The sequence below is a fragment of the Liolophura sinensis genome, chromosome 1 (assembly GCF_032854445.1).
Source record: "Liolophura sinensis isolate JHLJ2023 chromosome 1, CUHK_Ljap_v2, whole genome shotgun sequence".
NCBI lineage: Eukaryota > Metazoa > Mollusca > Polyplacophora > Chitonida > Chitonidae > Liolophura > Liolophura sinensis.
The window spans coordinates 14,220,595-14,234,344 of record NC_088295.1 but is presented as its reverse complement, the minus strand read 5'-3'; the positions used below and the strand labels follow the sequence as shown (position 1 = coordinate 14,234,344).

The window sequence follows — 13,750 nt, the reverse complement described above, 5'->3', positions numbered from 1 at the left end:
CAAAAATAAAAAATGCTGTCAACAACAAATAGGGTGTTCACAAGCAGTTTGTAAGTGTACTGGTCTTTGTGAGGAGATGAAAGCCACTTTTCAAGTTGAAAAATAGCAGAGGTACCTCAGTAGATTGACTTGAACTTGTGTGTCTTGTATTCAGAAAATTTGCTTAACGTTATGTTGCGGTACTGGTTTAGAGACTCCAAGTCCAGTTATAAATGTTGTTTCTATTTCTAGCTGTTGGTGATGCATTTACTCCAATACAGACTAATGTGTGCCATAATCAGACATGGTTTTTTTTTTTCTTACGGTTACACATGTAAGCTACAGCTTTGGGGATGAGGGCACAGCTAGCGACACAGCTCCTATCTGACATCTCCACTCAACCGTTGATCATGCAGTTCAAGTAAGTACCGTTTGGGTAACTTGTTTATTAATTATCTGTTTGGTGTAGTTTGTCATACTCAAAAATAGTGGAAAAGAGCTGAAATCTACCCATATTTTTGCTTAATTTAATCTTCATTTTACCTTTGTCCGTGAGATTTATTTATAAATAGATAACTGTATTTCTGTGCAAATATATGTTTGTAATTTTTTTTTATTTTTTGTCTTTCCTTATTGGTCAATTTCCATATCCACCGAATGCCACAATCAGCAACTAGGGTCCAGTTTTCGACAAGTGCAATTTCCATACTGCTCACATTGCATACACTGCTCCCTATATGGTCTGTTTAGCGCAGCTTTCACCAAACAAAGTTTGAGTTCAGTTCCATACCACTATATACATATGTAACTGACGGAAAGAGCAGTTTACAGACACAATGTGACCTTTATAGTAAGACCATTGTGTGTAGTTGCCGTCAACATTATTGGCAAATGCTGCTTGTTTCAGTTGTATTCAGCAATATGTGTACATTCTGAGAAAGCTTTGTGGGCCTACATGATGATATTTAGAGTATTCCTACATACTGGGCTCAAATTTTATATTTCTATGGATTTGTTCTGTGTGCCTTAAATGAAAATTAAAACATACGTCATATTTAGGCATAGGTGTTACCTGTGAGTGATGGAGAGATGTCTATCCCTGGATGATCTGACTCACCTGGTGGGACCACTGACAGAGGCTTCAGTGCTGAGGGCCCTTCATGGCCGTTTCTTAGCTGAGAGGTGGCAGGTAATGTATGGTGATAGAAACATTTTTGATGCATATGAAATAGCAACTTTATAAGCCATTTAGTGTTGCTTTTTGAGTTCCTCAAAGATTGGTGGATTCTAGAGCAGCAATACTTTAGAAAGCACGTTCAAATAACCAAACACGATACGTCTGAATGACAAAAAGGTAACTCTTTACACGTACTCATTGAAAATAACTTATCTTAAATACTTTAATGGAAGATGCATGTATATACCAAGGCCAGTACCAAGTCAGTTCATACCTACGCGATTGGAATTGGCAAATTTTGAAGGCCAACTTGCTTGCTGGATGCTTGGTGTTATGAGAAAGGCTGAGTACCGTTGATTAAGTCTCAGTGTATGACTGGGTGTGGCATCATGTCGGATATCTTGAGAATGGTTTTCCAAATCGGCCGGACTAACTACAGAGTGTACATATGTGTTGGTATCAGGCTCAGCATGTTACATGTATGCAAACCAACAAAAAAAATGATAATTTGCCATTAACTTTGTGTGCTGCGTTTAATTACAGACAAAAGCTGGGCCTGTGGTTATATGTGTAAACCCCTTCCTGAGGTCTCCAGGCCCTGTGGTTCTCTGTGATGACTGTGCCCTTTCCCCCAGGCATGAACTAGCTATGTTAGTGAGGGAGGCCCTGTCAGAGTATGCAGACACCAGGCAGTCACAGGTTATACTTGCCAGGTTAGCTGTGAAATATTGCAACTCTCCCTGTTTTATTTAGTAAGATAACATAAGTGTTTGGTGAATATTTAATTAAATATTATATTATTTAGTAGATATAGCTCAGGATAAGTGATTTCCTTTACCCTTTAGTGAAGAGTTCTTTTTCAAGCATGTACTAGTATTGTCATCACATCATAACCTGACTACGCTGTGGAGATTGAAACTGAAGTATGATATCTTATAGTTTGAGGCCACTTTTAGTAAGGCCAGTTTTGAGGGCCTGGGTCCAGTCTCACAAAGCTCTCTTAACGTTACAAGCTTGCAACTACCATGACGACGTAAAGGCTACAGTACTGGTTGCAGTGGCAGTTAAGTGAACATAACTTAAGAGTGCTTCGTAAAACTGGGCCCTGAATGGAAATACCTGTGTGGGATGAGTTTACATCTTCCTTGTACCTTACCCTGTTGAATTGAAGCCTTTGTTACGGTTATGATTGAAAGCAGGAAGCTCTTCAAAATCCGTTCACATTTTAATGACCTACTGTTAAGTTTTGAAATAAAAACAAAGTATTTCAAAAATTGTTCAGTAAAGTACTGATTGTAGAAAGTTTAATATTTTTTAATTTTCTTTCCTTTTGCTGTTAAATGATGAGGATCTGTTTGTTTCGTGAATTCACAGTGGAGAGAGTGCCAGTGGTAAGTCATACTGCACCCTTCGGGTTCTACATGAGCTGTTTACCATGGCAGGGGGAGGGACGGAGACGGACACTTTTAAGCACCTGTCTGCAGCCCTGACAGTCCTGCATGGCCTGACATCAGCCTCTACAGTTAGCACTCCAGACAGTACCAGAGTGGTGAGAGAAGATTCTTTTCCCACCCATAAGCATACATGGGAGATGTGCTGACAAGGACTACTCTACTCTAAATCCTCCATACATTCAACCACAGACATAATGCACGGTTTGGCTTGTTAGAGGAATACTAGCTGACCTGAACAGGTTGTTATTTGATTTCTGAGCAGTTCTTATGTGCCCTTACCCGAACAATACATTTTAGTATTCTTATTTTGTGAACTGTGCTTTCATATTGCTTCTAAATTTATGCTTTGCTGATCAAATTTTTTGAGGATTTAAGTATTCCAGTGCACCATTGTATTAATCACATGAAAGCTATGGTTCCTTCAGATTTGTTAAGCATTGAAAGTCAGTGATTTGTGTGTGTGTGTGTGTGTGTGTGTGTGTGTGTGTGTGTGTATGTATGTGTGTGTGTAGGGGGAAGGGGAGGTGGGGCTTGATGTACATTTTAAACTTGACAATGTACATGTAGACTTCTTGGACAGCTGAACGACATGTATCCAGCCTACAGAAGACACATAAAATCAAGAATCCAGGTATAATTTATAACATGGTGTCAATTTATTTCTGTCCTTACTTTACAGGGTTTCTTTGTTGAAAATTTCATGTCCCGTGGTGCTATCTACAAAACCCATATTCAGTGCTATTTTGTTGAGCAGGTAAGGGGTTTTGTTATTGTTATTGTTGGTATTATTATTATTATTATAATTGTTAGTTACAAACCATTGCATAAATCGAAAAGGCTTTTTGACTTTCTTTTATCTCTTTTCTCTTGAATGCTGCAGATATTTAAAGCCAAAGCTTACTTTTTGTGTCAATGCTATGAATAATCTATGAACGCTTACCTATAAAATGGTGACTTTTTGATTCCTATCCAGACGAGAACAACCCATGTACCAGTCCAGGAGAAGAATTATCATATATTTTACCAGATGCTAGCAGGGCTGACACCAGATGAGAAAGGTACATATAGGTTACAAAGTTAACACAATTTCATCTTTATAAATGTAATTGTTGTTATTTTAAATACTTTCAACTTTTTTAATGTAACTCCTTGTTTGGTTTGGTTGCTTGTTATATGGATGTATGGATGAGGTTAGTGATATTGTCTTATTATTAAGTAAGGCTTATTACTCCAAACTAACATCAGATGTTTCATGTACCTTGTAACATTTTGCTATGTTGCTTTTACAGTGAAGTTCCACCTGGCAGGTTACAAATTATCTGACCTTCATTACCTTAGTCATGGTCCTGGAGACCAGACCATAGCCTCTGACAAACTCAGATTTCAGTGCTGGAAGGTAAAGGAAATGCAAACATGCTAACATTTGCTTAGAGCTGCAGCATGGCTATTGGCTTTAGTAAGTAATTTTGCAGGCTCTTACAGAGCAATGGTAAAAGAAAACACATTGGTGATGAGATTGACACTGATATACATGTATTTTGAAAATGGTGAAAGAACAAACTGTACATATACTTGGCTTACAAGTTGTTGTGACACTAAAGTATTTGCCAAGAACAATTTCCCTGTGATTGAACAACTAAGATCAGTATTAACATTTATATAACATGAGTTACAAATGAAAGAAAAAGTTTCTTTTTACGTAGTTGTATCAAGTTTATGAATTGCATACAATGATATATAGCTAATGCTGAAGTGTGCTAAAATGTTATTGGAGTAGGATAAGCATTGCCTGAATATTTTGTTGCACAGTAAACTGAAATATAAATTGTGTTGCCAGGTTATATACTACCTTTTTGTTAAATGCCCAGTCAGGGGTGATGTGAATAGACTGAGTTGTTGGTTCTACATTTAAGATGTCACTGGGGATGTTAGGAATCTCCTTCTCTGATGTCATTAGACTTCTGGCAGGGGTCTTACTGCTGGGAAATGTGGAATTTATTCAAAATGGTGGACAGGAGCCAGAGGTTAAAAGTCACAGAGGTAAATGGTAATACACTTTGTGTTTGCTACAGTGAGAAATATGTAAAAAGCCAATTAATAGGATCAGAAAGTAATTATAATTCGAAGCTGCCTATAAAGGTATTATTTTAAGCCTTTATATGTGCTTATGAAAGTGCATTTTTGCAGGCAAAACTTGAGGTGAAAATACACTATTTGTTAGGTCTTTTAACTTGCAGCTTTTAAGATGACAGTTTTATTAGACCATGAGCAATCTCCATTTTATCAATAACGGCATGCTATTTCCCAGGTAAGTTAGAGCAATGCGCTGTAGAGCTTAGTAAGATTTAAGATGGGGTAGTTAAATGAAAACTACTGAATGACTTCTGCGTCCGTTGGTAGAGTTTCAGGCAGTAGCTGCCTTACTGGGCATACCAGGTGTTGTACTGTACAGAGGCCTAACAACTAAGACCAGAACTATACGAGGACAGATCTGTAAATCAAGGGCCAATGCTGCTACGGTAAGGGAACTGAAACTGATGAGATAGGTTACTATACATGTTGTATATGTAACACAGCATGATTAACATGACGTCCAAACGTCATTAAATGTAGAACACAAATTTTCTTCCAAATTTCCAAAATTTATGTTTTACATTGTGCATTAAAATAAAGTTAGCAAAAGACGGATAGATAAAAAACATATTAAATTGCAGTGAAATGTCATATATATAAATGTAATTCTTTTAACATTTGAATACAAAATGTAAAGAAGACTTTGGTAAAGAAGTCCTAAAAGAATTTATTGTGAAATGGGAATTCATGTCAGTTGAATGTTGACCATCTGTCATTTATTCAGGCTAACTGTGTTAAAGACCTCCTGGCACAGGCTCTGTACTTTAGAGGTGTGGCGTGCCTAGTGAGAAAAGCTAACACCAGATCTTATGCTACCTCAGAGTCAGGCCAGAGTACAGACAGCTCAGATTCACACTTACCAGGTAACTACTAGCGTATACTGACTCTGTGCCACAGAGGTGTGTCTTGCTTAATGAGAAAACCTAACACCAGATCCTACACTACTTCAGAGTCTGGCCAGAGTACAGACAGCTGAGACTCCAATCTGCCAAGTAACTATTTAATTGCTGCATGACGCCTACCAGGTAACCACTAGCATGCACTGACTCTGTGCCACAGAGTTGGAGCCTTCTGAATGAGAAAAGTTCTACATTAAAACCCAAGCACTCACTTACTCACTCACTCTTAGTGAGAAAAGCTAACACCAGATCCTACGTTACCTCAGAGTCCGGCTAGAGTAGACAGCTCAGACTCCCACCTACCAGGTAACTACTAGCGTATACTGACTCTGTGCCACAGAGGTGTGTCTTGCTTAGTGAGAAAACCTAACACCAGATCCTATACTACTTCAGAGTCAGGCCAGAGTACAGACAGCTCAGACTCCCACCTACCAGGTAACTACTTGATACATGATATGTGTGCTGACATAAGGAGCAATATATTCCACTCACAGTATTATGCGCAAGAATCTGTAAACTTCTTTCAGGAGCATCTTTACTACCAAGATTTATTCCATTGTGGGAACATCCTGTATTTCTTTTTCTTGGCCACGTTGATCAAACAGGAATTTGTTTTTTATTTATTTGATATTTTTGTTATCAGAGCTTAAAATATTTATTTTTCCAATTTAGTTATTAGATTATGGTAGTTATATACATGCACCTCTCTTTCACTTTGTCCAAATAATTTCAGATCTGAGTAGTCTTAGCCTGGGAAGCTCAGAAGTCTTTTGCAAGTCTGCTTCAGGAGGGTTTATTGGAGTTTTAGACATGTTTGGATTTGAATCAGTCCAGGTACACCTTTTTCGTTTGTGTCAGTGCCAATATATTCTTTACCTCTAATGGTGATGTTTGTTTCTGTAACATGGTTTATCACATGAAATTATCTTCACCAGTGATGGGTTTAGCTGAGGATTTTATTGTCTGAACCAGAATAATTTCAGTGAATACTGAGGGCGTACTGAGCATAGGTACTGCGGACTTATGTGTACATGCACATCAGGAAATTTGTTGGGTATGGTGGGTACTAGGCTAGGAGTGCTGGTTATAGCCTAGTTTTGGCAACCAGAAACCTGGCATGTATGATAATGAAATTAAAGCTTGTAACAGATGTGATAATATCTGAAGTTAAATATGACGTATGAATATACATATGATTGTGAAGTACATGTATGTGTACCTCTGTATTGTTGACAGGTAAATCAACTGGACCAGCTCTGTATAAATCTGTGCGCTGAGAAGTTACAGAATGTGTACAATACCTTCATGTTCAAAGCTCCGATGGAGGCGTGTCTGGAGGAAGGGGTCAGGCTTAATGTTGATGTCATCTACAGGGACAACTCAGCACTTATTGAGCTCATAGCTTCTCAGGTAGAGTGCGTGCATTATTATAAACATCAAAGTAGTACATACACACCAGGATAGACATTGAATGTAAATCTTGAAACCTCATTCAGTTTACTTCTTGTATTGTGTGACATTATTTACATTATGCTTTTATATTTTATAGGATTGAACAAGCCATGCAAGTTTTAATCCCACTAGAATCTGTATTATATCAGAAATCTGTTAATTAATTTATAGACCACTGATTGTTTTCCTTGTGTTGTATTAATTTGGATTTGCTAGCAGTACTCTGTTAAATAAATTAATTAAACAGATAGATGGATTTACTAATTCACCTGTTTACCTGGCCGTTTACGAGCTGGGATAACAGTCCTAATGGTTTTTTTTTGGCAGTCGACAGGCATACTGAGTATTCTTGACGTGGAGGGTAGATATGCTCACATCAGTCCCGAGGCTTTGGTGAACCGGGTCAAAGTGCAACATAGAAACAATGACAGGTAAAAAATAAGCAAAATGTGAGGTACTGTGGAGTAAACTCTTGTGCTGTGGTATTAATGGATTAGTGTCCAGATTTAGCTAGTTTTCTAATTATAAAGGTTATAATCTGTTTGTACAGTAAATTACTGTGCTTCTGAGAAACATAATAATGACTTTAAATCCACCAAAACAATAGATTTACTGCCCTAGCAGAACCCATGCCTGGCATGCATAAATAACCTGGGAATTCCTATCAAAACAGTGTCATTTTCGACATGGATTCTAACTACACAGAAGCAAGTATACTGCTGTATCAATCTGATTTCATCATGGATGATGATGAAGTTTCAATTTATGACACTGGTATTTCTAGCCAGACTTCAGATTCTGCGTTTTCAGACTTTGAATTTGGTCTTTTTCAAGGCATTTTCAGTTGCACTGACAATACAGGCTGGTAAGCTATAGCTTACACTGTACCTTTCAAGTGTTTATATTAAGATGTAATATGTATTTAATGTTCTTTCCCTCTGTCCACCTCACAATAAATATCACTCTATTCCCCGGGGTACTCTAAATTCATACCATATCTGCAGACAACTGCATGTTATTGTCGGCATTCTGAATAAAACACACAAATGCCTGCATAGTTGTGTACAATATAAAAATGTGGACATCGGTGATAGTGTACAGAGATTTGCCTGTTTGAGTTCAGTTAAGCTTGGGTTTTTAGTCAACTGCACTAAAATTCTTTAGCAACATCTGACATATTATGTGACTCTTTTTCTGTATGATCACAGGTTGTTTCAGCCAGCTAACAAATCCCAGATGTTTGGGATCTGTCATTTTGGTGATAAGGTGGTTTATGATGCCAGATGCCTACTGCACAACAACAGGGATTATCTGCCAGATGATATAGTCTGTCTGTTTGACCAGTATAACTGCAACTTTGGCTTTGCAGCTCATCTTTTTGCAAAGGAGCTTTCATTATTACATGGTAAAGTCTTTAAGTTCCTGTCATATCCATTTCATAATTTTCTAGTGAATATTTTTTCAATGCACACTTGCTGGGATGTATTTTTTGTGTGTAAAAACTTGCTGTATCCATATGATATCCTTTTAAGCACTTTTTATCGACTTTTTGTTATAGATGTAAATATATGATAACAATATATTTCATAATATATGAATATCATTTATTTTGTGATATACAGGGTATTCTGTTTTTGAAAATTCTATCACTGAATGAGCAGACCTAACTTTGGTATTTGAAGTGAGCTGTGAAAACAGTGATGTTAACTCCCTTTAGTTTGTCCTGCCATTTTGCCCTTGTTTGTTAAGGATAAAATGTGTACTATTGGGTATGTCCTCAGGTCCTACGGGTGCAGTGTACAGAATTTCACCAGGTTTAGGATCAAACCGTGAAAGGTAAAATGTTTGTACTGTCTTTCGTGGAAAACTGAGGATCTTTACTGTGTTCGCCAATACATGTATGTAGTTGAGAAGAAATTTGTGTTTTTGTTTTTCAGTGTTTCGCAGTTTGGTAACAGTTACATTTGTATAGTAGTTGCTAAACTGATTTGTGTATGTGAAATGCACCTGCCATATGTTAAGTGTAATTAAACTGTGGAATATTCCTGTTTCAGACCAGACTTCCCTGGCACACCTGCTATGGATTTCTGTTACAGGATGAACCAGTTACTAGAAGTCCTCTACTACACAAAACCTCATTTTATCAGGTGTATCAAGGTATGTGTGAATGCCACACTCTTCTTCACCTGCAGAAACCATAACGAGTGATACATGAACACACACTCTAAATCATTTTTTCCTTTATTTACATAGTTGGATTAATTTTAATTAGAGTAATCTGTTCAAATGATCTGTTGTCATGGTTAAATCTAGAAGTTAATACTGCTTCTCATGCCGTGTATTATTGTTTGTGCTCTTCATTTTTGATTATCTCAGAGCAATGACAGAAAAGAGATGAACCTGTTTGACAGCTGCTCAGTTTTAAGACAAATCAAGTCACTTGAAGTTCTGGAGACCGTCAAGTTAATGGCAGGCGGTGAGTTTCTGTGTAATTTTTGGCTGCCATGTTCAGTTTATGACATTTATTTTACTTTTATCTCTTTGGGCCAGATAATATATTTCTTCGTGTCAAGTTCACATTTCTGAATGGCATTTTTAATTTTTGTTTGAGATCCCATACAGCCCTGCATTTTATCTAAGAAATACCAGGATGAACTTGTAATTAAGTGATTCCCCCATCCTCTGCCCAGTTTCAATACGCCCACCATAATGTTGGCTGCCATCATGTGAGTGAAATATTTTTGAGTATGATATAAAACACTTATCAAGTAAATAAATAAATGAATTAATTAAGAAAGCTTCATTATGCAGAACAAACATTTTCTATGTACAAAATATGAAATGATTGTTATATTCAGAGTATATTACAACATTCTCTGTTATAAACATTGAGATGGATATTGTAGGTCTTCCACATAGGCTTGGCTATCGTCAGTTCAACAGTCGCTACAGGTTGTTCCGCGGTGGACATCCACAAGGTTCTCTTGGCAGTCCCCTCTCAGAATGTAAGGTGAGTTCTGGAATAGGGCGCTTAAATCAAACTTCCCTACAGGGAAATTGATGACAATGCCTATATGAGCTAATAAAAAGGTTTTGTGATATAAATACTGTTTCTCTATCTCTTATACAAGTCTTTAAATTTTGTGAGTTTCTTAGTATGGTTCTGTTAGTTTTTATTTAGACAAACAAATTAGGCCTACTGTGGTGAAATGCACTCAGAATTTACCTTTGCCTGTTAGCAGACATGTTAGAATAAAAGTAAAAAAAAATAAAATTTGATACAATAAGATTTCAGTCCCAGATGTGAAGGATTTTTAACACCATGAAATATTACATTCCTTAAAATGTCAGGCGACATTCACCTTTGATCTTGTATGTTCTTGGTGAATGAAGGAAATGAGTACTGTCTAATGCATACAGAAATTTTCAGGTCAAACCAAAATGGTACCTGTGTTTGAAATACTAGTATTCAAAAATTGCTGTGTGTACTGTTCAATAATAGATGAAGGTGATTCTTGGATGTTGAATAATGAATGAATGAGACTGTTGGTGATGAAGTTTGTCTCTGTTTTCACAGCTGATATTGAAGAGCTTTCTGGAGGAAGTTGACAGAAGTAAACTGCCATACATCAGTGTTCAGTGGGCACTTGGGAAAAAGCATGTCTTCTTCAGGTAAATACTCTGTCAAAAGTTTTTGTTGTTAAATCAAAGCCTTTAGGTAAGTGTGTATGAAATAATATTCATATAGTTATCAGATGGTATGATAATAATAATAATAATGACGGTCCTCACTTGAAGATGATAATTTGCTAAAAATAATTATCTATAATAATGATAACTAGACAGAAATTTTATTTGAAAAAACTTTTGTTGGTGTTTGAATGATAGAATGGTTGTTTTAGTGAGGGATGTCGTCAGCAGTTAGGAGCTGTGAGGGCAGAAAAGCTGCATTGTAGCGCCATGCTTATCCAGGCTGTCTGGAGAGGCTATTCATTCCGAAGTAAAAATCAAGCCATGTGTAAATTCCCACTTAAGTCTGGGAGAGAAGACAATAAATCTACAGGGTAGGTACTAAAAGCAGATGGCGTAAGTTCAGTTTTGTTGTGTAAAGTATGATTTATATAATTTTTGGGGTTTGGAATTGAGACTTCTTAAGTCTGTGTACTTCAAAAGATTGTTAGTTTAGTTTAGTTGTTCACCTTCTGAACTTCCTAAAAAGTGTAATTCTGTCTTTTGAATTCTGTAGTTTATTTAATATTATGTTGTAAGAATATGCCTTGATAAACACAATGCAGTGTTAACATGTCCAAATGCTGGCAGCAGCACTTTCACAGCATAAACTTGACCTGCCACGTGAAGACACAGTTTATGTACACGCACCTAATGACTCCTTATTGTCATATGACTGATAATTGTTAAGCATGACATAAAGCCCAAAGCATACATACATACACGCATGTATTTATGGAAGGAGTTTTCTTCTGTCTTACAGCATACATGAAAATCTGGATAGCTATTCATTTATGGATTTGCCTGGTCAGCATAGAGAATTCCCTTCCTATATACAGGACACATGTCAGCAGCTTGGCTTACAGATGGTAAGTAGAGAAAGATCACTTGGTGGAAATAGGGAATCATTTCAGTCAAATAATTTATGTGCAAATTTATGATAACCTTTTACTTCACTTTACTTAACCTATGGTGAGACAATTTCACCAGTTTTAACATGAACAGTTTATATAACTGTCTTCAAATGCTCTGTTTATCCTTTACTGTTTTCAGGATGTTGCTCCACCAGTACCCAACAGAAGGAATTACACTGTGTGTGGTGATATGAAGGTGTACTACCCTCAGATCAGAGTGCTCAGTCAGAGTTATCAAGGTTAGACTGTTAGTTAGTTACACTGTGTGTGGTGATATGAAGGTGTGCTACCCTCAGATCAGAGCGCTCAGTCAGAGTTATCAAGGTTAGACTGTTAGATAGTTACACTGTGTGTGGTGATATGAAGGTGTACTACCCTCAGATCAGAGTGCTCAGTCAGAGTTATCAAGGTTAGACTGTTAGTTAGTTACACTGTGTGTGGTGATATGAAGGTGTACTACCCTCAGATCAGAGTGCTCGGTCAGAGTTATCAAGGTTAGACTGTTAGTTAGTTACACTGTGTGTGGGGATATGAAGGTGTACTACCCGTCAGATCAGAGTGCTCAGTCAGAGTTATCAAGGTTAGGCCTTGATATCAAGGTAAGGGGAATTAAAGTTACACAAGGTTAGCCTTTTCTATTGTGATGTTGATTAGGGTTGTTTAAGCTACTCTATTAATCTCTCTTCCCCTCATGAAATTGTCAGGTTTAAACTTTTCAAGCATTATTATAGATTGTTCAGATTTTGTCATGTTTATAATAGCTAGGGTTTGTCCATAAAAACTTTTATCTGATTGGTTCTGTATTGTTTGTAATAATTGTTTGTCAATGTCCTATGTGCTGTTGTAAAACATTAATAGAGTTCTATTACTTTTTAAAACGGTTATACATTTATTGTCCCCAGATCCTGTGTCAGGTCAGGTGTTCCAGCAGGGGCAAGAGGTGGAAGTAATGGGTGAAGCAGATAGATTTGGTTACCTGCGTGTTAATCATCATTCATCACAGGTGCATCTCCCATATCATCTCCTAGAGATAAGGGTAAGATGAACTGAATCCAGCTGTCAAACTCCTATCGTTCTCCCTCAAATCTCCTCTATTTTGGGGGGGGGGGGGATTCTGAGATCAAACCTAGTGTGTCAGAGGAGTCAAAACAATAATCTGCATCAAAATGATATTGTACCTTCAGCTTATCTAGACGCCTCTGTTCTGGTATGGGTGAAGGTTAAGATACCTTCAGGTATGTTCTTATCTGTGCTCATGAAACTCATCAACCTGTGCCATACTGTAATCTGACAAACGAGAAAGAAAGAAAAAACATTTTAAATGTTTCTGTAATGTTTCATAAGTGTTTTGTCTGTTACAGGATCAGCCTTCTACCTTCCACTTGGATGTTTGATTTGACTAGATTCAAGAAATTGGGGCTATCTCTGGATAGTACTCTTTCAACACCATGGATTTATTTATGCTGAAGCTATCAGTGAAACAGTCTTGGCATATGTTTATGCCAAATTAATAATTTGATGGGAATTAAATTTGTCCTTGTTTCATTCAGCTGCAGATGTTTTTTTTTTGTCTGTATGTACAAAGAACACATTATCATGAGTAGTATTTTGTATCTACTCCAATTCATCAACTATTTTACTTATGAAAGAGCACCTCCCAGAGCAATTTATGCACACTGGGACAAATCTGCATAGGTTTAATTGGCAAATTTGAGGAAGAAAGTGATGTCTTACACAAAGCACCATTTTTGGACTGGTTGATACATGGAAATGCCTGTGAGCATTTGATACTGAGAAGGGCATTTAAGGTTTCACAATTCATTGAATATATTAAGTTTCCGTACCATATGGCTTATGCCAAGCATTTTGTTCCCATGAAAATCAGTACCACAATATGTAATAGAATGATCATTTAGTGCTATGCTATTTTCGAATACATAAGTTTTTGTTCATTAGTCAAATTGATGATTGGATGGTCAACTGATCATACGTGTACAGAATAGTATTAAGTAA

General features: G+C 37.0%; 1 protein-coding gene across 1 annotated transcript; it reads left to right on the top strand.

The window, feature by feature from the left end:
• The first annotated feature begins 1,060 nt into the window (after window positions 1-1,060).
• LOC135466060 (unconventional myosin-IXb-like) lies at window positions 1,061-13,387 on the top strand. The gene is made up of 23 exons (XM_064743498.1): window positions 1,061-1,168; window positions 1,700-1,869; window positions 2,531-2,705; window positions 3,290-3,364; window positions 3,584-3,668; window positions 3,900-4,006; window positions 4,524-4,650; window positions 5,011-5,129; window positions 5,468-5,606; window positions 6,376-6,476; window positions 6,879-7,052; window positions 7,422-7,525; window positions 8,303-8,499; window positions 8,876-8,930; window positions 9,149-9,251; window positions 9,471-9,570; window positions 10,001-10,104; window positions 10,672-10,766; window positions 10,997-11,158; window positions 11,587-11,692; window positions 11,877-11,976; window positions 12,640-12,773; window positions 13,099-13,387. Exons 1-23 carry the CDS (start codon window positions 1,061-1,063, stop codon window positions 13,129-13,131), a joined length of 2,673 nt encoding a protein of 890 aa, XP_064599568.1. The 3' UTR covers window positions 13,132-13,387.
• The last annotated feature ends 363 nt before the right edge of the window (window positions 13,388-13,750 follow it).